The sequence below is a fragment of the Telmatherina bonti genome, assembly GCF_933228915.1.
Source record: "Telmatherina bonti genome assembly, chromosome: 8".
NCBI classification, from domain to species: Eukaryota; Metazoa; Chordata; class Actinopteri; order Atheriniformes; family Telmatherinidae; genus Telmatherina; species Telmatherina bonti.
Genome location: NC_136626.1, coordinates 28,726,284 through 28,747,785, shown reverse-complemented (window position 1 = coordinate 28,747,785; position 21,502 = coordinate 28,726,284). Strand labels below are relative to the sequence as shown.

At 39.0% G+C, this 21,502-nt stretch overlaps 2 protein-coding genes across 2 annotated transcripts; both read right to left on the bottom strand.

Moving 5' to 3' along the window:
- Positions 1 to 289: 289 nt before the first annotated feature.
- LOC306759575 (cytochrome P450 2J2-like) lies at positions 290 to 6,301 on the bottom strand (the record flags this gene model as incomplete). Its single annotated transcript, XM_079245254.1, has 9 exons — positions 290 to 465; positions 3,360 to 3,501; positions 4,338 to 4,525; positions 4,612 to 4,753; positions 4,844 to 5,017; positions 5,190 to 5,350; positions 5,425 to 5,577; positions 5,684 to 5,849; positions 6,110 to 6,301. The coding sequence occupies 9 exons, from the start codon at positions 6,299 to 6,301 to the stop codon at positions 290 to 292; spliced, it is 1,494 nt and encodes a 497-aa protein (XP_079101380.1).
- Positions 6,302 to 8,639: 2,338 nt separating this feature from the next.
- Positions 8,640 to 19,964, bottom strand: LOC306759942 (cytochrome P450 2J3-like; the record flags this gene model as incomplete). The annotated part of the gene is made up of 19 exons (XM_079245690.1): positions 19,727 to 19,964; positions 18,924 to 19,086; positions 18,261 to 18,410; positions 18,013 to 18,173; positions 17,750 to 17,926; positions 17,086 to 17,227; positions 16,785 to 16,972; positions 16,547 to 16,688; positions 16,023 to 16,186; positions 15,951 to 15,963; positions 12,942 to 13,072; positions 12,462 to 12,627; positions 12,217 to 12,369; positions 11,922 to 12,082; positions 11,649 to 11,825; positions 11,433 to 11,571; positions 9,247 to 9,434; positions 9,021 to 9,162; positions 8,640 to 8,815 (listed from the first exon to the last, which is right to left on the bottom strand). The coding sequence occupies exons 1-19, from the start codon at positions 19,907 to 19,909 to the stop codon at positions 8,640 to 8,642; spliced, it is 2,916 nt and encodes a 971-aa protein (XP_079101816.1). The 5' UTR covers positions 19,910 to 19,964.
- Positions 19,965 to 21,502: the final 1,538 nt, after the last annotated feature.

Here is a 21,502-nt window from a genome sequence, read left to right as displayed (position 1 = left end):
AAGTAGTCCAATTATAAGTAATGGTGAGATTTGGTGAACTTGTGTTTTCTCTTCTAGTTATGAGAACGCTGCACTTTGGAAATAGGACAGCTCCTCTCACATTGTGACTAAATAAGGATCGTGTCATAATCTACTGTATTACCTCCTAATGAAACATTTTCTATCCTCTTCATTCAGTAAAACCATGTTTTACAGAATTTGCCACAAAACTCTAGAAGATACTTTGTACAATCAAGTGTGCTTTCATCTTTACTGGAGCAATTTGTCAAGAGCAAATGGTTTGCAAAGCTCAGCGAGGCTTTGCAAAGATCCTAAAAGGAAACGGAGTGCGTGTGGCCCCAGTTATTCCCTCTGTACTCAGTTCGACTCCCTCAAGAGTGGAAAAATGAAATTTCTGACATAAACCCACAAAAAATAAGAAGAGTTCCATCCTTGCCAACGCCTCACCGAGGCATGCACGTTTTCCTGTAAAAAACAGCATTCATTAATGTCACTGCAAGCTCGCTTCTTCTACACCCTTTTTTTATTTTCTCAAATGGGTTCTTTTCAGTAAAAAAAAATAAATAAATAAAAATAAAAAATAAATTAAAAAAAAAGACAAAAGGTGCTGTTTTTACCTGCAAGTACATCTCAGAAAATTAGAATGTTATGAAAAAGTTCAATATTTTTCGTCACTCGTTGCAGAATGTGAAACCCAAATATTAGATGGATTCATTACACAGTGAAACATGTCAAACATTTATTTCTTAAAATTTTGATGATTGTGGCTTATAGATAATGAAAACCCAAAATGCAGTGTCTCTGAAAATTAGATTACATAGGAAAAAAGGATATTTTAAACAGAAATGTCAGGCTTCTGAAAACTATGTTCATTTCCACGCACTCAGTACTTGTGTAGCCCACCACTCAATTCCTATTACACCCTTGAATTGGTGAGGGTCTACTCCAATACATATATATAAGAGTTTAACACTTTCGGTTCTACTTACCAATTTGTAAAAATCTGGAGGTGCGACAATGCTCCTAATGCACAAAGGTCAGACCAGTTAGGGTGACAGCCCCACCAAGTGTGAGCTTAAACTATAACACTTATTGTAGACAACCCCTTACCATGAGACAGTCAGATAAGATTTCAGTTAACTGATAATCCATAATTTATTAACAAAAATGCAGATAGGTCATATTCAAAATACTTTCCCACCCCAAAATAAAATGAACAAATCAAATATAATAAATGAAAACAATGAAGAATTAAAATTTACCAGAGGCCGGGTTTTTTTTTTGTTTGTGGTAACACACGTTGACGCGCTTTGGTTGGAGCTCAAGAGAATCCTTCCAGGAAAAACAATCTGTACTCACTGACCACTGTAGATCACTCAGTGCCTTTTAAGAACGTTGTGACTCCAGAGAAGGTGGGCGGAAAGGAGCCCCAATCCGTGCCGTCGCCTGTCGTAACCTCAGTGGCCGGAGTAACGATGGTGTGCAGAGGGGAGTCATGAGTACCTCTTCCCGCAGCAGTGTGCGTCGCAACTTGAAGCACACTAACAGAGTTCATAAGATGGGATGAATCTTAACAATCATTTAATAAGTTTTACAGTCTGTCCAGAACTTCCTTATTTTCATACTCACTCCGGAACTCGGTGCACAAACACCGTCTCCACTCCAAGTCTCTGGTTCCGGCGCAATGCTAGACAAGTAGTGTAACCTTGTGGCAAAAAGTATGTTCAACTCCTCTTAACCAAACATACTAACGAAAAAAAACGGCTCAGTCACCTTTCCTTCTTGATTTATCCACAAAAGTACTTAAACTCAGACAACCACAACGCTTGGCTGCCGCATATGAACTCCCGTTTTTTTCGTCTCTTTCCCTTTTTTTTTTTTTTTTCCTTTCTCTCGTCTTTTTTCCCGCTAAAAAAAATAAAACCCGCCTACCTTTAACCTGGTAGGTCATAGGTTGTTCATGCTAAACAAAGATTGGCTGATCCTCACTGACACAGATATCAGATAAGAGTAACATGTCAATAATTCAAAGACTAATAAAGTGTAGGAAACTGCAGCCACTACTACAAACACTTTACAAGAACATAAAAGGAAGAAACACACTGAGGCTTTAGCCAACTTAATGACAAAATAAACAATATAGCAGGATGCTACACTTGGTTGGGCCTCCTTTTGTATAAATTACAGCATCAGCGTGTGGTGCTGCTCAGATGTAATGGAAGCCCAGGGATGCTTTGATAGCAGCCTTCAGGTCATCTACATTGTTGGGTCTGGTGTCTCTCATCTTCCTCTTGACAATACCCCACAGATTCTCAATGGGGTTCAGATCAGGTGATTTTGTTGACCAATCGAACACAGTACCACCATGGTCATTGAAGCAGCTTTTGGTACCTTTGGCAGTGTAGACAGGTGCCAAGCCCTGCTGGAAAAAAAAATGTGGCATCTAAATACAGCTTGTCAGCAGAAGGAAGCATGAAGTGCTCTAAAATGTCCTGGTAGATGGCTGTGTTGACTGTGGACTTCAGAAAACACAGTGGAGCAACACCAGCAGATGACATGGCTCTGCAAATCATCACTGACTGTGGAAACTTCACACTGGACTTCCAGCAACATGGATTCTGTGCCTCTCCACTCTTCCTCCAGACTCTGGGACCTTGGTTTCCGAATGAAATGTAAAATTTGCTTTTATCTGAGAAACAGTCCGGTTCTTTTTCTCCTTAGCCCAGGTGAGATGCGACATTTGTAGTCCATGTCTAGGATTCGTTTGGTAGCGGCTCTTGATGCGCTGAGTCCAGCTTCAGTCCACTCCCCCAGATTCTTGAATGGATGTTGCTTGACAATGCTCCTAAGGCTGCGTTTATGCCTTCTGCAGGTGCACCTTTTCCTTCCACTCAACTTTCCAGTAATATGCCTGGATACATCCAGCTTCTTTAGCAATGACCTTTTGTGGTTTTCCCTCCATGTGGAGGTCAATGATCGTCTTCTGGGCATCCGTCGAGTCGGTAGTCTTCCCCATGATTTTGTAGCCATCCGACCCAGACTGAGAGACCAATTAAAGGCTCAGGATACCTTTGCAGGTATTTTGAGTTAACTAGTTGATTAGGTGTGACACCATGACTTTCTAATTTTGGAGTTTTTCACAATATTCTAATTTTCTGAGACACTTCATTTTGGGTTTTCATCTTCTATAAGCCACAGTTATCAAAAATTTCAAGGATTGAATATTTGAAATGTTTCACTCTACGTGTAATGAATCTCTATAATATATAGGTTTCACATTCTGAAATGAGTGACAAAAATATTGAACTTTTTTATAATATTCTAATTGTCTGAGATGTATCTGTAAATGTGAAAGTTACCTGCAGAGAAGGGCAGGAATGCTTCTCTCTTGAAGAAATTTCCCTCTGCATCCAGGAAGTGTCCAGGGTTGAAGGTGTCTGGAGTCTCCCATTCATTCTTGTCGAACAATACAGAGGTCAGGTTAGGCATCACAGCGGTCCCCTACATACATAACAAGACATGCAGATAAAAATGTCAATATAAAATGAATGCATTTTGTTTTGAGTGATAGGATACAACTTAAACACAGCTTGTTGATGTATTTAACTTTATACTGAGGCTTAACTTTTCTATTAGCAATAGCAGCTAACTATAGCAGCTATTGTTATCCATATCCATAGAAAAATAGCAAATGGTGAGACTTATAAAAGTATCACAAGGATAGAGCAGGGTCATTCATTTTGGTCCTACGAGAGCATCAATGCAGCAGGTTTTCCATGTTTTCCTGCTTCAAGGCAACTGAATCAAATTACATTGATCCAACAGCCTATCAAGTTCTGCACAATGACTCATTAATTTGGGTCAAGTGTGTTGGAGCAAGGATACATGGAAACCCTGCTGGATTGCAGACCTCGTGGACTGATTGAACACCTCTGTCATAGTGGAACCAACTTCAGTCATTCACAAGAGAGAAAAGAGTGTGTGTTTGCAAAGTCACATTAACTTCATGGATATTTCCATGTTTGGTCAAAGCTTAAACTAAGATCTGAAATTGAATAAAAACATGCCAATTCATTTAATATGTTTGGTGCTGTGGATCCAAAATAACTCTAAAGCAAAACGCATAAGACAAACAATTCACTGAAAGACAAAACTGCAGCACCCAGTGTTTTCCTGCAATTTCCTCTTCGAGGTACATAAACATCCAGCCGATGCCTTCTGTTGGTCATGCTGTCGCTTCATGTTGCAAATTTGCTGCAAACAAAACCCTTTCTTAATTTTCTAGTTCACATGTTGCAGCTATGGATTCCTGTGTTCAGGTAGTGGATCAGATGCACCTTTGGTATGACGTAACCCCCCAGCATCGTGTCCTTGGCAGCCATCCTGAGCCCATTAAGTGGAACAATATTTCCCATCCTCTGGATCTCATGGATGACGGCGTCAGTGTAAGGCATGTTGGGTCGGTCTCCCGTTGTGGGCTGGCGGTTCTGTCCGATCACCTTGTCTATCTCTGCTTGGACTTTATCTAAAAGGCAATTCCAATTTAGTGATTGATCGCAAACATATTTTGAGTTTTATATTCCTGTTAAAATGTGTCTTATCTGAATCCACCTTGGATGTGAGGATTGTTGATGAGATAGATGAGTCCCCACTGCAGAGTCTTTGATGTGGTTTCACTGCCAGCCAGGAACAGATCCAGACAGCACAGAACCAGGTTTTCTTCCTCAAATCCCATGTCACTGTTTCTGTTGTGCTGTTAAGCAGAGTGAGGGGAGATACAACCAGTAATTGAATATTCCTTTTAGTTTTTACTGCACTGTTGATCCAAATGTGAACGCCATACTCTCTCTTCTATTAGAAACTTGTCAATGTAATCTCGTGGGTTGCTGGGGTCCAGATCCAACTTGTGTCTTTCTATCTCCCTCCTAATAGATGCCTGTAGTGATTTTGAACTGCTGAAGATACCATTGTGAGGCCCTGGGAGGTTTTTCATCAGTACTGGGAATGCATCGTATAGCTGTTAGGAGAAGAAATAAAGAAACAATGCAGCAGTAAGTATCTGTCAGAGCACTGTGTGCCAGTTGAAGGTTGACTAAAATTGTCTTAGAAAAGGATTTTTGGGATCCTGTTCTTGTGTTTTTATGTTTTCATGTAAAGCAGCTGTGCTTGAGTTTGATTTAGCGTCTTACTAGAGCCCATACTGAGCCCTCCAGGTATGCCATGTCAGTCAGATCCCTCAGCATGCTTTGGAAGTCATGATCACTGTAGTCAAACCGTCTCCCAAAAACAATCTGGCAGATGATGTTGGACACAGCGTTGTTTAGGAGTGGCACAGGGTCGAAGGATTCACCTAAACAGAGACAATGTTTTTAGCCACTATAAAATGTTTCTAGTGTGAGTTCTTCTTATAATTCAGTTGTTAACCTTTATTTTTCTCTATGGCTTCCTGTAGACACTGAGTCTCCTCACAGACATTCTGCTCCATGGAGCTATTGGCCAGACCAAAAGTGCGAAGTGTGGCCATTGCAAATCGCCGCTGTCTCCTCCACACTTTACCATTACTGAAGAAAAGACCCGCTGCCATTGAAGGAAAAAAAGGACAAACAATGCACAGTTACCAATGGCAAGTTGATTTCTTCATTTGATACACCACCTGTCTTAGTTACACATTTCTATAGTTCACCTAAATTCCCTGAGTAGATTCTGGTCACCATGGGGCTGTAGGGGCGGTCGGCAAAGTTGTCAGCCTGTGTCACTAAAGCCTCCTTCACCATCTTCCAACCAGACACAAACACTGTTTTGTGCCTTCCCAGACGTATGCAGAACACATTCCCATAAACATCAGCAAGCTGAAGATACAAAAGCAGAGAATAAGAGGCCTGTTGTTCAGCATGTGATTCAGTAGAGACATTCAGGCAGTAAGTTGTTGACACTGTTACCAAACCTTCTCAGGATTTTAGCATTTCTTTCCCACTAAAGTATGTTTTACAAAAAAACAACATTCTAAAAAAAAGATTTGTTGTTCAAATTATGTGAAGCCCTTAGAGCCGATCAGTCCTGTCTTCTCCTGTTCAAATCAATGCAATGCAATGCAAAGCTGTCAGCTTACCTTTGTGAGGTAAATATGAGGCTGTTTTGACTCGATGCTGAAGATGTTCCCTAAAATAGGGAGAGCTGGTGGTCCTGGAGGAAAATGAGATGGGTCCTTATTTTTCAGAAAATACACCACAAGGAGAACAGCAAAGATAAAAATCAGCATGTCCCTTAGATTAAACCCCTGACACAACAAGCACAGCCACATTGTGAAGGAGAGAGAAAGAGAAAAGACTGTCTGAGACCTCTCTCCTCATCACTCATTATGAGTTAGAGATGGGCTGGTACTCTGCTGACTCACAGCTTAGGTAGATATGAAGTGTGTGACACTGAGTCAGGCATCTTGTAGCTAAATGAAGCATAGATTTTTTTATTTAAGGTGAAGAAAGTCAAACAGTCTTATAAACACAGCGAAATGCCATGTAAACCTAACAGTTTCCAAGTTTGGTAAAAATAAATAGCTGACACAACATCTTCCTTTTTTTTTTTTTTTTTTTTTTTTTTTTACAACCAATGTAGGTCACAAAATGATCCCATCACATTATTTTGATGATCCTGACAGTTTTTATTGTGAATACATCACATGTATGCTCAGTGAGTTAATTCAGGAGCATATGTCCACCATAAATGCAGAAGAAATATAGCTGCTTTTTTTTTTTTTACTGCATTTCTTTTGATTAAATAGGAGCAGGCATGCTGCAGCGCTTTCTGTCACAGCAGAAACTGCCACTAGATGACAGCAAAGTTAAATATAGTTGTTCCCCGTTTAACCTTTAGGTCTGTAAATACCATGAACAATCACCTCTCAGGGATTGGCTGCACGCCGCCACACCTTCCTCCCCCTGCTCACTGGTTCACTGCCCTTTTATTCCAGGAACTCTGCATTCCCATCCAGCAGTATCTGTGTAATCTGTCTTTTGTGAGACAGCTTGCCAACTTGGGAGAAACTGCTTGTTTGGTTGAAACGAGTTAGATTGTGTTTTCACCTCTTGCTTTTGCTGAGCTCTAGACTTGTGTGTCAGTAGTGTTGTGTTGTGCTGCAAATGTTTAACACCTTGTTGTGTGGGAAGGTGTATTCTCAGATACTTTGTTGAGAAACTGCTTCATGCTACTATTCTTTTGCATCATAATAATAATCATAATAATACCAATGTATTTTATTTAAAAGCGCTGTTTAAGTCACTCAAGGCCACTGTACAATAAAAACAGGCAATAAAAACAGTTGGAAACAATAAAAACAACATAGAACTGTGGGGCAGGGTGATTACAGGGAGTATCCTTTCATGAACAGATATGTTTTGAGGATGGATTTGAACAGCTGTAAACAGTCAGTGTTACAGATATCTGGTTGGAGAGCATTCCAGAGGTGAGGAGCTGAGCAACTGAATGCTCTCCTCCCCGTGGTGTTGAGACGGCAGGAGGGAACAGTGAGGTGGATGGAGGAGGATGACCCGAAGGAGTGTGAGGGGATGTCTGACAGTTCTGGTCTGGGTGTTGTGCCAAATAAATTAACTTTGTCAAGAGCTTTGTGGATTTAAAGCTCCCCTTGATGTTTATTTTGCTTATAACATGTTAAGTTTTATGCTGGACCTAACAAGAAGAAACGAAGGAGGGGAGCAAGAGTCAGATGGATAAGAGGTAAAAGGAGATTAATCTACCACAGACCGAAAGCAACAGCAACAAATGCACACCTGAAATAAAGGAACTTAACAGAATATGCTCTGTACGAAAACAAAGCAGAAGATCATTGTGAGCATGTAGAGGAAGATAAATTGAGAAAAGTATAAATATTAATAACATATATAGATATATAAATTCTTAGTTAATTTAAGTTCATTACTCTGATGTATATAATTTATTGAATTTCCCTTTGTGGATTAATAAAGTATTTTTCATTTCATTTATTTTATTACAGCCTTTTGTAAAGAATACCCCCATTTTGGAACGTACCTGCAAGTAAATTAAAAAATCTACTGATGAAACACTCTGGTCATTTAGCATACTCAGGTAAAATGATGATTAGTATGTACATGAGCAACTGAAGCATCCTCAGGTTGTAGCGCTGCCACGGAGGCTTGTACAACAGGCTTGTACAACACGCATGTTCCAGCACTTCATCCACTGCTCCTCTTTTGCTCAAGCCCCATCACTCTGAAATGGAATAAATCTCCTTTTATGGTATATTTTGCAACAAAAAGAGACCCTTCTACTGATGACAGGTGGTGTTTTCTGACCACTTGGTTGAATGAATGAGTTTGGGTTTAAAAAAAATTGTTAATAAAAGAAAAGAGATTAATTCTAAGATGGTTTGATATACAGTTTACTTCTTTATTTAGATACCATACAAACTTCAAAAACGTCATGTCTTAATACCTCAACATATCTGATAAAAAACTAGTTTACCTGTAATCTTATATATAAAAAAAGACTTTTTATATAATAAATGATAATATTCATAATGTAATATTTTTTATATAAAATAACAGAATTAAAATGGCAGCTGACAAGAAACTGAATCATTTGGTGGTGGTGAGATGAAATATAAATCAGCGAGCTTTAGCATAAGCTTTGTAGGGATGAGGCACTCGTGTAGATCCAGTTATTCCTTCTGTACTCAGCTCTACTCCATCAGGAACAGAGAAGGAGAACTTCTGCAGTAATCCCACCATAAACAGGAACATCTCCATCTTGGCGAGGCCTTCTCCGAGACACACACGTTTCCCTGAAGAACAAAGAAACACAGGTTTAAAGCCAGGGATGGCTTTGTACACTCTTAAAATCCCAATAAAATCCTCCATATCATCACAAATGCACTAACATTTGTCCCAAAGTTGAGTAATCAGAGATGAATAAACATGTAAATATTCACAGCCTGCAAGTAACTAAAGTCACAAAAACATTCAAACACAAAAACAAATGTAGTTTACCTGCAGAGAAGGGCAGGAACGCTTCTCTCCTGACAAACTTTCCATTTGCATCGAGGAAGTGTTCAGGATTGAAGGTGTCTGGAGTCTCCCATTCATTCTTGTCAAACAGCACAGAAGTCAGCATGGGCATCAAGGAAGTTCCCTAAACACACAAAAAACAATGTGCACTTAGAACAAAAGCACTCATTAAAAACAACAAACTCTGAAACTGTTTTAGTAAAGGCACCTTGGGTATGAAATAACCTCCCAGGGTTGTATCTTTGGCAGCCATCCTGAGTCCATTGAGAGGAACAATGTTTCCTATTCTCTGCACTTCATGAATGACAGCATCAGTGTAAGGCATGTTTGTTCTGTCCGCCATGGAGGGCTGGCGGATCCGTCCAATCACTCTGTCGATCTCTGCATGGACTTTCTCTATAAAAATAAGTTAAATATATATTACCATATTCCCTGTACTTGATGGCAATTTAATTCTATTTTGATCAAATATTCCTCAGATTGGGGCAAGTTGTTTTTCATCTGACTGAGTGTCCACCTCGTGTACAGAAGCTTCAGCTGGCTCAGGTTCAGGTCCCAGCCTGGGGCCTTTTGCTTTGTGTCATACCATCATATTCAAAAGCAGCTCAGCAATGCCAATTAGTAAACCGGTGGTGCCATAGTCCCAGATAATTAGATTTGTGATGGACTAATGGACATCTGGGAAGAACAGCTATATATAGTCTCTCTCCTAAAAAAGCCTCTTTCATGGTTTTGCTATACATAAAATCATCTCTCAAGTTACCAAGCCTACCTGTGATTTTCTAGTTCATCAGAGGCTGCTTAAATTGCAACAAGTTTACAATTATAAATATTTTATAACCTAACTCTTTTCTATCAGGCCTGGTAATGTTTGCTGCCAGATCACACAAATGCTCATGACACTTGTCATAGTGCTGAATGACATTAACATGTCAGACAAGAAGGTCAGTCATGTTTACCGATTAAACCAATGAAAAAAAAAAAAGAGGAAAAATAAACATTACTTGTCACACTGCAGTTGCAAAAAAATCACAACAGGGAAGAAGCCTGTGTGGAGGATTCCTATTGGCTCTTTAGCTCAGAAAAAAAACAAAAGCTGACCAATCAGGACTAATAACGTTGACATATTCTGCCATCTTCTTGTATGCTTTTAGGTTAATTAACTCGCTGGTCTAAGGGAACATTGCTAATTACAGCTATATGTTGAAACTTATATATTCATTAGTTTAGAAAAAATACCAACCAGTTTACAAGCAATGATAAAAATGGTTAACTTAATAAATAAGAGCTACTAGGGGGTGTCACAATACGTAGATGTACACTGAAACATTAATTCAATGATTAATGAGCCAATAGTATAGATTCAAACTGAAACATTTAGTTGTCATTGTTGAATCATTTGTAAAATGCAATTAAGAAAGAACAAAGGGAATCGTATAATTCACTTTGCTCCAACAAACAAAACATCTTGTGGCAGAATTTGGGACACTGGTAAACACTAAATCATTATCCACCGGAGGATGTAGTATCGTGATTAAACCGGTGTTTCTCATCCCAACCGGTTTCTAAGTTTGGTTCTATTTAACCTAAAATACTTGGTGAATACAGTTGTTTTCAGACACATGAAGCTCCAAAAAGAATAAATAATTAACAGCTGACACTGATGTGTTCCTCATTTTGGAGGAAGCTGTGGCTGCAGAGGACATCTCCCAGTCAGCCTCCGAAGTTTTGATCTCTAAACACTCAGTGTGTCAATAGACAAGACACAGAATGCCCAAATCCACCCCAGCATGCTCAGTTGTGTGTAATTTTATTAGAAAAATTGAGATGATGGAGAGAACTGCAGAAAATATCAGGCTTGTTAGCTCCTTGCAGAGCCGGCCGAAGGCAACAGCAAATTAAGCTTATACTGTAGGTGTTTGATGTGCTGTGGGGCTCCCACATTACCAGGATGCCCCCCAAGTGTGCTGGAAATGTCAATACATTTTGATTAAAATAGTAACTGAAATTAAACAAAAATGTGTAATTCAATAGCTTTAATAAACACACACACAAAATTGATTTTATACTATTTTTAATCAACTAATGCTGCCCCTGTCATTTGGGGTATGCATTGTGCAGTAGTGTGGTGGAGAACTGTTGAGGTTCACTAACATCAGAAGTTAATGACATGTTGGCTGCTGTTTTAGCCAATTCTTCAGAGGAAAATTGCATTTTTGCTCACTTTTGTACCTTTGTTTAAAAAAAAAAAAAAATGAAAACAAAATTTATCTAACAGCTAAAATTGTTAAAATGTGTTTTGTCTGCAAGTGGAAATGAACAGAATACTGCTTTGGGCCCCCTTAAATGCACAAGGAAGCCCTATCTCCTTGTAATATGTAACATGTCACCCACCTTGGACATCAGGATGTTTGATGAGGTAAACCAAAGCCCACATCATAGAGGTGGATGTTGTTTCTGTTCCAGCTATGAAAAGATCCATAGAGCAGAGAGCCAGATTGGTCTCAGAGAAGCCCAAGTCCGACTCTTTGTGCTAAATGCAAAGAAAACACATCAGTTAAATGTACTGTTTTTTTCAGTCCAAGAAATACAATCCAGTTGTCTACATACCTTTTCCATTTCAATGAGGAAAGTGTCAATGTAGTCCTGGGGGTTGCTGGGGTCCAGGTCTTTCTTGTGCCTCTCTACTTCTTTACTGAGGAAATGTTGTAAGGCATTGTAGTGTTGGAAGAGTTGGTTATGAGGGCCTGGTAAGAGTTTCATTATGCCAGGGAATGACTCATAGAGCTGTTCAGAAGAAAACATGTGTTTTGTTGATGTCTGATGTCTCATTGACTCCTGCAGTCACATCTGAGTGTTTCATCTCAGACCATAACGACTTACCAGACCCCATGTTGACCCCTGAAGCCGAAGGATCTCGTTCAGACATTTCAGCAAGACATGAAACTGGTGATCACTGTAGGCAAATCTTTTTCCCATCACTAACTGGCAAATAATGTTGGATACAGCATTGTTGAAGAGACCTGCAGGACTGAAAGGTCCACCTGAGGAAGAAGAATGAGCATGTTTTTTTAGTGTTTCACCGTTGCTAGAACAGGATTATGAAAACAAAGCCAGACAAGACAGACAATCTGCATAAACAATGCATTTATCATCATTGACTGTTCATGTAAACTACCTTTCTCCTTCTCTATCTCCTCCTGTAGGTACCGGATCTCCTCACAGATACACTGTTCAAGAGTGTTTGTGCCAAGGCCAAAGTTACGCAACGTAGACAAAGCAAAGCGTCTCTGTTTCTTCCAGGTTTCATTGTTGCTCATGAATAGACCATCTAGATACGAGCATACAGATGTAAGGAAGTTAATGTGGTAATCAATGAATCTCTTTAAAATAAGGCAATTTAAATTAAGAGCTTTTTCTTACTCGAGTGTCCAAAATAAACCCTGTGAGCGATGGCACTCTGGGGTCGATCCACAAAGTTCCCAGCTTGTGTTAATAAGGCCTCCTTCACCATCTTATACCCTGACACAAAGACCTGTGTGTCACTGCCAAAGCGAACACTGAATAGATCCCCATAGGTGTCTGCCAACTGTGGAAAGAATAATAACTTTTAAGACGATATAACTGTTTTCAAAGCTCAGATTTCTCATTCCTACATATGCATTACACATGCATATGTAAGTGTTAAATAGTGTTAAATAACACTAATCATTTTATTGGTTTTATGAGGCGCTTGAAGGATGTCACAAAAACAACGTCATATGTTCCTTTTTCTTCAGAAGCATCCTTTAAAAAAATGCCTTAAACACTAAATTGTATTTTTCTGGGGTTGGCTTGTGGCTCGGTGGTAGAACTTCTTGTCTTGTGACCTGATGATCAGTGGTTTGAGTCCTGCTCCACTACGCTGCTGAAGACCTGAGGAGGATTGAACTCTGAGGGCCAGTCCCAAGCCCAGACAAGTGTTGCGTCTAGAAGGGCATCTCTGGTGTAAAACATGTGCCAATTCATCTGAGCGATGATTCGCTCTGGCGCCCCTTTAGGAGGGACAAGCCAAAAGGGAACAACGAAACTGTGTTTTTACACAAAAAGGATGATTTCCTAACAGCTTGTAGCATGATACAAAGCAAGTGACAGAACAATGTTTGTGTTCTTAAAATAAAGGATTTTATAAAAGATTTCTGGACAAGAAATAAATCCAGGCCTAAAATAATCAAATGTTTTCAAGAGATTAACTATCTAAAACTAGCAGGAAAAATCATAAAACCTGGAAAAATTCAGGACCAGAGAGATTCATTTTCCACTTGCAAATTCATAAAAAAATGCTTAAACATGGTCCATGGAGAATCTCTTGGAAAGGAGATTCCAAGGTTCCAGACGCAGGACCTCAATAACGTTACTGAAGCGATGTGTGATCATCTTCACAGAAAAATAAAGTAATGAACCATTCTCAAAATCTACTTAAAAAAATCACAAGACAGTTTGTCTGAGATGGTTTAGGCTTATCAAATATAGACTCTCAAGTTGACTAATGAATATAAAGCAGTACCTTGGTGAAATATTTGTGTGGGTGTTTTCTGTCCACACTCAGGAAATTTCCCACCAAGGGAAGAGCTGGAGGTCCAGGAGGAAAATTAGGAGGTTTTCTATTTTTTAGGAAGTCTGCTATCAGGACGAACGCAAAAATAAACAAGAGAAATTCCTTTAGACCCAAACTCATAAAAAAAACATGGAGCCACATGGTTTAAGGGAGCAGAACAGACAGCAGCAGCAGCAGCAGATCCGTGAATATCAAGATTTTCTTCTGTTTTGAGGAGCTCAGTTTTTATAAAGTCTGTTTGCTCTTGGTTTATGGCTTGTGTCAACACACACTGCACAAACAATTTTAAAAAAACACAGTACATCATGACCTGTACAAATGGAAAAGTGTCCTTACATAACATGCTGTGAAAACACACCTTCTGCTGGTTCATGATGAAACCTGCTGCACATGCGTGATGAAACAGCCCCCTCTAATTTTATATGCATTTTCATTCATTTTTCTTATTTAAGACAAGAAGGACATGGTTAGCATTAAATGCAAATCATTTTTGCAGAATAATAAGTAATATGAAATCATACATTAAGTGCCATGTCTGCAGCATTTTGTAATATCAGAACGATATCAGCGGATCCAAGCCAAAAATACAAAGTGCAGTGTGACCAACAGGTACCAAATAGATTTACTATACAGGTGTCTGTGAGCTTAAATGACCTGAATAAGATAAATAACTAACTGCAGAAAACCTCTTTGATAAGGAGGAGATGTATAAGCTATTCTGTTAATCAGTTAGAAAAATACAGACTCATGATGACGGAAAAACATTTCTGTTCGTGCCAAATGAGATTCGTCTGGCACCACATATTTGTCAAGGGTACTTAAAAGATAAGAAATACAAGCAACATCTAGTTTAATCAATACTGTACTAGCTCTGTTCAAGGTTGACTAAATGCCCTCATTTAGCTTCTTTTTAGCCAAACTGCAATCATTAATTTTGGCAGTAAGAAGTAAGATCTAACTAAGTAAATCACATAGCAGCAGCTCAGTACATTTAGACAGCTAGACTGGTCAAGATGACTTACTGAACTTTAATCTCAACATCAGAATAGAAATGAAAATGGTTGTTACTGCTGGTCTGAGCATTTCAGAAACTGTTGTTCTACTGGATTTTCCCTGGAAAATGTCTGAAAAAGAGAAAATATCCAGTGAGAATCAGTTGTGTTGTTGATGTCGGAGGTCAGAGGAGAATGGACAAACTGGTTCAAGACGATGGGAAACATTCACTCAAATAAACTTTGGTTCCAAACAAAATATGCAGAATACCATGTCATGTCAAACTTCTAAGATGAGGACAGCTGAAGACCACACCGGGGGCCATTGTCAGCTAAAAACAGAAATTCAGGCAAGGGTTCACTCAGACTCACCATCTAGACAACAGAAGACTGGAAAAATGATGTCTGGTCTGGAGAGTCTCCATTTTAGCTGCAACATATATGTGGTTGGGTTAGTGTAAACACAACGGAAGCATGGATCCATCCTGGCCTGTATCCGTGGTTTAGACTTAGAGGTGGTGTGATAATGTAGGGATATTTGTTGCACACCATAGACCTTTTGTACCATTTTATCAGTTTTAAAATGCCACAGCCAACCCGGATGTTGTTGCTGACGAGCTGTTTATGTTAACAAGCGATGGAAGAGGTGTACCTAACAAAGTGCCCCGTTAGTGTATTCCCTCATTTCCATGTTTAATTGAATCTGTTTTTAATTGTTGTACCTTTGATTTATTTACAAGCTTCTTGTGGACTCATAACCTTCTTTATTCCAGAGAGGATTCCCAGTGTTGAGTAAACTGGCTTGCAAAATATTTAATGCTTTCACCTAATTATATCTCATAAAAAAACACGACTGACTTTTGTCCTAGAAAACAATACAGCCAACTATTATCATTAACTATTTTAAAATCATTGTTATCATGCAAAGCATTGCCAACAGAGGCAGTAAAAGATGCAAAGTTCGCAGAACTGATAGTCTGTTGAAGTCCTGAAGTATAATGCGAACACAACCACATGTATCCAAGTGAAGACAAAGCCTTTTGTGACCTTTAGATTAACTGTTAAATTCAGTAGCAAGATTTAATAGTGAATATATATCAACCAATAAATAACACCCATTGGTTAAAAAAGAAAAAGTCTTTATGGCCAACTTCACCATATAATAATAAATCGAGAGAAATGTTGCTGTACATGTTTATTCATAAGTATATATACATATAACTCATCAAACTAGCCATAATATCAAGCCCTCCTTCTCGAAATGTTTATATAAAAAGTATGTATTCTTTGCTTATTGGATATATGTCTTTTAAAGCATCTCACAATTTCCAAGCTCCTGACAAAAACAAAAAAAGAGAACACAGATGTTTGGTTGGGATGACTTCAGCGAGGCACAGCCAAGAGCCTGAACACCTGTGGAGAATGAGTGAAACCCATCTGTCCATCCAAGCTTGGCAGCTCTCCTGGAACAGGTGACAAGGTAAAGCGTTGGAGAAGAGTCGCAAAAAACAGGAACAGCTCCATCCTGGCCAGGTGTTCTCCTAAACACACACGTTTACCTGAGAGGAAACATCAGACATGTCAAGTTGTTTGTCAGCTACAAGATATTTTAAACTCAGCGTTGGTGATGAGTTAAAGTTCAGACTAAACAACTAATGTGAAGGTTTATGAAGATAATATGAACAAAGTTTAGCATCAGGTCATATAAGCAGGTAGCATGTCGTATCTGAGCACCAGCAATGGAGCCAAACAGAAACTATGCAGCTTAAATAGATCACTTAGATAAGATAGTTATGTTTGATAAGTGAGAGGTAAATTATGATGTTGATTGCATGACAAGATAAGGAGCAGATAGTTTCTGACCTGATCAAGCAGGCATCACTTCATTTGATATTTAAAACAGAAAGCTTGACACTAACCTGCTGAAAAGGGTAAGAAGGCATCTCTTCTAAGGAACTTGCCCTCTGAATCCAAGAAATGCTCTGGATTGAAGACATCAGGTGTCGCCCACTCGTTCTTATCGAACAGCACAGATGACAGCATCGTAGTAATGGGTGTTCCCTGGAAAAAGAATGATAAGTTGTTTTTAATGCTTGGTTAGTAGACTTTATAAAATGGTCTTCATCCCATTAAGACATCTAGTAAATAGTCTTCTACCTTTGGAATGAAGTATCCACCCAGTGTTGTGTCTTTACTGGCCATTTTGGGAAATCCCAAGGGAACAATATTTGCCATCCTCTGGACCTCATGGATGACAGCGTCAGTGTAGGGAAGGTCGGGTCTGTCAGCAATGGTGGGCTGACGGGACTGTCCGATCACCCTGTCTATCTCCTCCTGGACCTTCTCTGAAAGCAGAAAAAGGATAAAAATCCATCAGCAAAAACACAGTCAAAGTTATGCTTAACCTTATATGAATATATAGATATATATATCTTTATATGATTGATAAGACACTAACTCTGTATCTCTTGGTAGTGCAGCATGTAGAGGATGGCCCAACGTAATGTGGTTGCAGCAGATTCTGTTCCAGCCTCGATCAGGTCAAGGGTGCAAACCAGCAGGGTTTCAATGTTGAAGCCAGCCTGGGGATCTTCTTTTTTCTAATGTACCAACAGAAATGACTCTACATTGTACATAGCTCATACCTGTTACATTACACATAAAATTGGTGGAGATCAGGGATAGTTCTGGTTCTCTAGGGTGGGTGTCCAACAGGCCTTCAAATTATCCCTGCTGCAACACACCTGATTCAAACCAATGTGTATTTTGTAGGCATTTGCAGAGCTTGACTGAGTCTGAGTTAGGTGTGTTCCAGCAGGGACGTCTGGAAAACCTGCAGGACAACGGCCCTCGAGGACCAGGATTGAAGAAATCTGGTGTGTATCCTTTACCTGCTAGCACCAAAGTAGCAATGAGTAGCAATGTACGAAACAGGCCTTATCTCCAGAAAGAGAGTCTAAACATGGTACCACTTCATTCCACCAGATGAAAGACCCTTATTTCTAACTACTTCCAAGTTAATCTGGACGCTTTGACTAGTCTGAATAGAAATATTTGAACAATGATCAAACTTCCTGATAGCAGGATCTGTATATTCTTCTGTGAATGCCTTTTTATGCCACCTTCTCCATTTCTGCCAGGTAGACATCAATAAAATCTCGAGGATCATCAGGGTTCCACTCCTCCTGGTGCTTTTCTATTTCCTGTCTCAGAAAGGCCAGGATCTCCCTGTAGTTGCTGTGGACAGTCTGGTGAGGTCCTGGTAGGTACTTCATTAAGTCAGGAAAGGCATCATACAGCTGATGATGGGGACAAACTTGGAGATTAGTGATAGAAAGGAAGCACAGATTTGTGATCATAGTATTATAAGATAAGGAAACATTACCTGAGTCTGAGCTGAGCCAGAGAGCAAAACAGCTTCGTTGTCCAACTCCAGAATTTTGCGAAACGTTGGGTCAGAGTACTCAAAGCGATGTCCAAAGGTTACAGAAGAAATGATGTTACCTACTGCATTTGTTATGGTGTAGTGAGGGTTGAATGGTCTTCCTGGGTGGAGTTTGAATTATATTCATTTTATGATATATCAAACATTTACAGTGATATATTAACAGTGACTTTATTCAATTTCCTCACCTTGCTCATCTTTGAACGCCTCACAAAGGAAGTTGCTCTCGACTTCAATGTAGTTTTCCAGGGATTTTTGACCCTCTCCAAAGTAACGCAGATGGGTATAGGCAAACTTCCTCTGTTTCTTCCACAGGTAACCATTACTCAGAGCTATGCCTGCAAATGTCACAGTGTATTATCAGCAACATTTTCTGGTCAAATATCCATGCAAGTCCTTTCAGAATAAATGTCTCTACATGTTACAGAAGTCCTTAACTTAAAGCATCCTGTTAAAAAAGAAATGGTTTCTGTCACTCATTACTGTTTGCTGTGCACCCTTGCAAAGACAGAAAAAGTCAGAGTGTAGCTGGGAACAGTGGTTCTCAAACTTTTTTCCCCCACAAAAAGTACCCACATGTCGAAATTCAGCTTCTCTTGTGGAGATGGGGCCAAATTTCTAGGCTACTAACTTTGCTGCTGATGAGGTGCTAATTTATCTCTACATTAATGGTTTAATTTTGACTGCCTTGTAAAAATCCCCAATCTATCAGATAAATGTAGGCAATATCATTTTTACAATTATCAGCCCGTTTGAGAAGCACTAGTTTAGAATTTAAACTCTAAACACAGTCCAAGACCAATCCATCAGCACAGACAGAAGAGAAGGGGTGTGACAAAATACATACTTACCTATTCCCTTAAAGACAACATGAAAAAGAGGGACAATTGGTCGATCAACAAAGCAATCCAGCTGGTTGACAAGAGCCTCTTTGACCATCTTGTATCCCGAAATAAACACCATCCTTGTACTGCCCCTCCTCAGGCTGAAGACAGGGCCGTACTTCAGAGAAAGCTGCATTTGTAAAAAAAAAAAAAAAAAAAAAAAAAAAAATTCACAGCAGATTTAAAAAAAAAGCCCTGAGGAAGATAATATCTGAGATATATAGACGATAGTTGCTAAAATTATTCTTCTGAAGTTTATTTCAAACATGTTGTCATCAACACGTTCTTTACATTCCATGTCCAAAAAGGAGAAGTAGGCTGAAGTATGGACTTATATGGTCCAAACTCAAATCTGCTGCACACTATAACACTTCATCTCTGTCAACCAACTCAAATCTCCAACTTTGCAATATATTTACAACAACTTTTATTTAGTGTTTACTACCTTCTATTAAACTGGTACATGTTTTTACTTTTCCTTAACTGAACTGTTAAACTGTTCAATAACTTTAACCCTGCCATGGAAACACACAAACTTCTGAAACACTGTAATTTTTGCTCAATCTTTAGTGGAAGCACTGATAAAATGTCTATAGTTGTTCATTCTGATCTTGTCTCATCATGTGGATGCTATGCTGCCCTGTGTGTTGATTTAGGTTTGTGAAAGATTGAAACTATTTTCCTGTTTACATTAAAGCTCTGCCTTATATTACTTTGCTGTTTGGAAACACTTACACGCAATTTCCTAGTAGTATTCATGTTTGCCTCACCTTCTCCATTGTTTTGAAGTCAACTCCAGTGAAGACATTTCCTACAAACGGCAGAGCCCACGGTCCAGGAGGAAAGTTGTGAGGTCTCCAGTTTTTCACTACATTCACTAAAAGCAGCAATATAAAGCCAAACAACAGCCAGCTGGTGAAGTCCATACGATTAAAAAGAGCCTCAAGAATCATGTTGAAGGTATTCCAAACAATCCCAGTGAGAGAAACGAGTCAGGACTGCACTGTGTGTGGCAGTAACTGGGTGAAAAGTGCTCAGGAATGAGAGGAAGAAAAAAAAAAAAAAAAAAAAAACAAGCTGCGGAAATATTACATAACACTGCTGACCTCTTACAGCCCCTGAATTGGAAAACAAGGCTTCAGTTGGACATGCTATGAGACTGCAGCCTTTACATTGCAATATGACCGCTTGATAACGCAGCCAACACCTTTGGACTAAACCATCTCTCCAGCTGTATGTGAATCTACGGGGAAAATGCTTCTAAGCTGAACTTAAGACAATAATAATGTGCAACTTTTAAATAAGTTATAAATAAAGAAATGGAAGATTGTAGAACACCTTAGAAAAGAAAATGACCCCAGAGCTTTATTATTAAAGGAATATTTGTTCTACACTCATCTGCTAAGAATTTAAAAAGGTTAAAATGTATTTTCTAAATCAGAGAAATATCTTCATCAATATTTATTCAACAATATTGCCTTTTGAAAATTAGTTTGCAGGATGAAAATAAACCAGTTTTATTTGTTCAGACAACATGAATTATTTTGCTACAAATAATTTGAATCATACGTGATTCCTGTATATAGTGGTGAAACGTCACCTTTATACAACTTCACATTGATTATATTAAACAGTTTGTAATAGATTCACCTCTTTTGACTCACTCTCGGAAGAGCTTTGTTATGGCTCCCAAATGGCTATTTATTTAGAAACTAGTATCTGCTCTAGCATCTTGCAGGCATGACAGCCAAACTTGGATGTACTACCAAACTTCAGATGTGCTACTCGGTTTTCTGTAAAGTGTCCATGAGTTCTAAGCTCCATACATGCATGGTGTCATATATCTCTTCTATGCAAGGCTCATGATTGGTTCAAAGTTTAACTGAGGAGTGTCCTAATTTGTGTTCTGTATAGGGAGAGCTCAAACAAATAGCCAGTATTCCCTGCTATTGGCCCCAGAGTCCTCACGTGTTCTGCGAACCAGTTATAGATGCTATACTTTTTATAATAAACCTTGTTTTTATTCAACAAGCTGGTCTCTGGAGACCTTTTTGCCTTCGAGCCTTTTTCTTCACCTCATCAGCTGCAGAAGTATACTCCAAAACAAAGATAATCTTCTAGTTTAGCATTATTACATCCACCAAAGGAACTTATGTTTTTTCAAGCGTTTATCTGTTTGTTATTTGTCTGTTTGTTTGTCAGCAACTTCACACAGAAACTACTGGAAAGATTTTTATCATTGTTTTTCTGAGAATGAGTCTTGGTCTAATTTAGACAATAAACCTGAAACTTTGGTTGTGATCTGGATAAACCATCTGAATCCAACAGTCAGGGTGCTTGGCCAAAAAATACAGGAAAGGTTCCCAACAGGCTTTACAAGATATCAAAGTTAGATCTGGATCCCGGCACATTCTGTCATGAGGTTATGTTTTCCTGTGTCCTTTGTTCCTGGTTTCCTGCTTATTTTGTAGGTTGTTCCTGCATTGTCTTTGTGTTCAGTTGTTCACCTGAATTGATTCAGTTAATTTGTTTCACCTGTGTCTCGT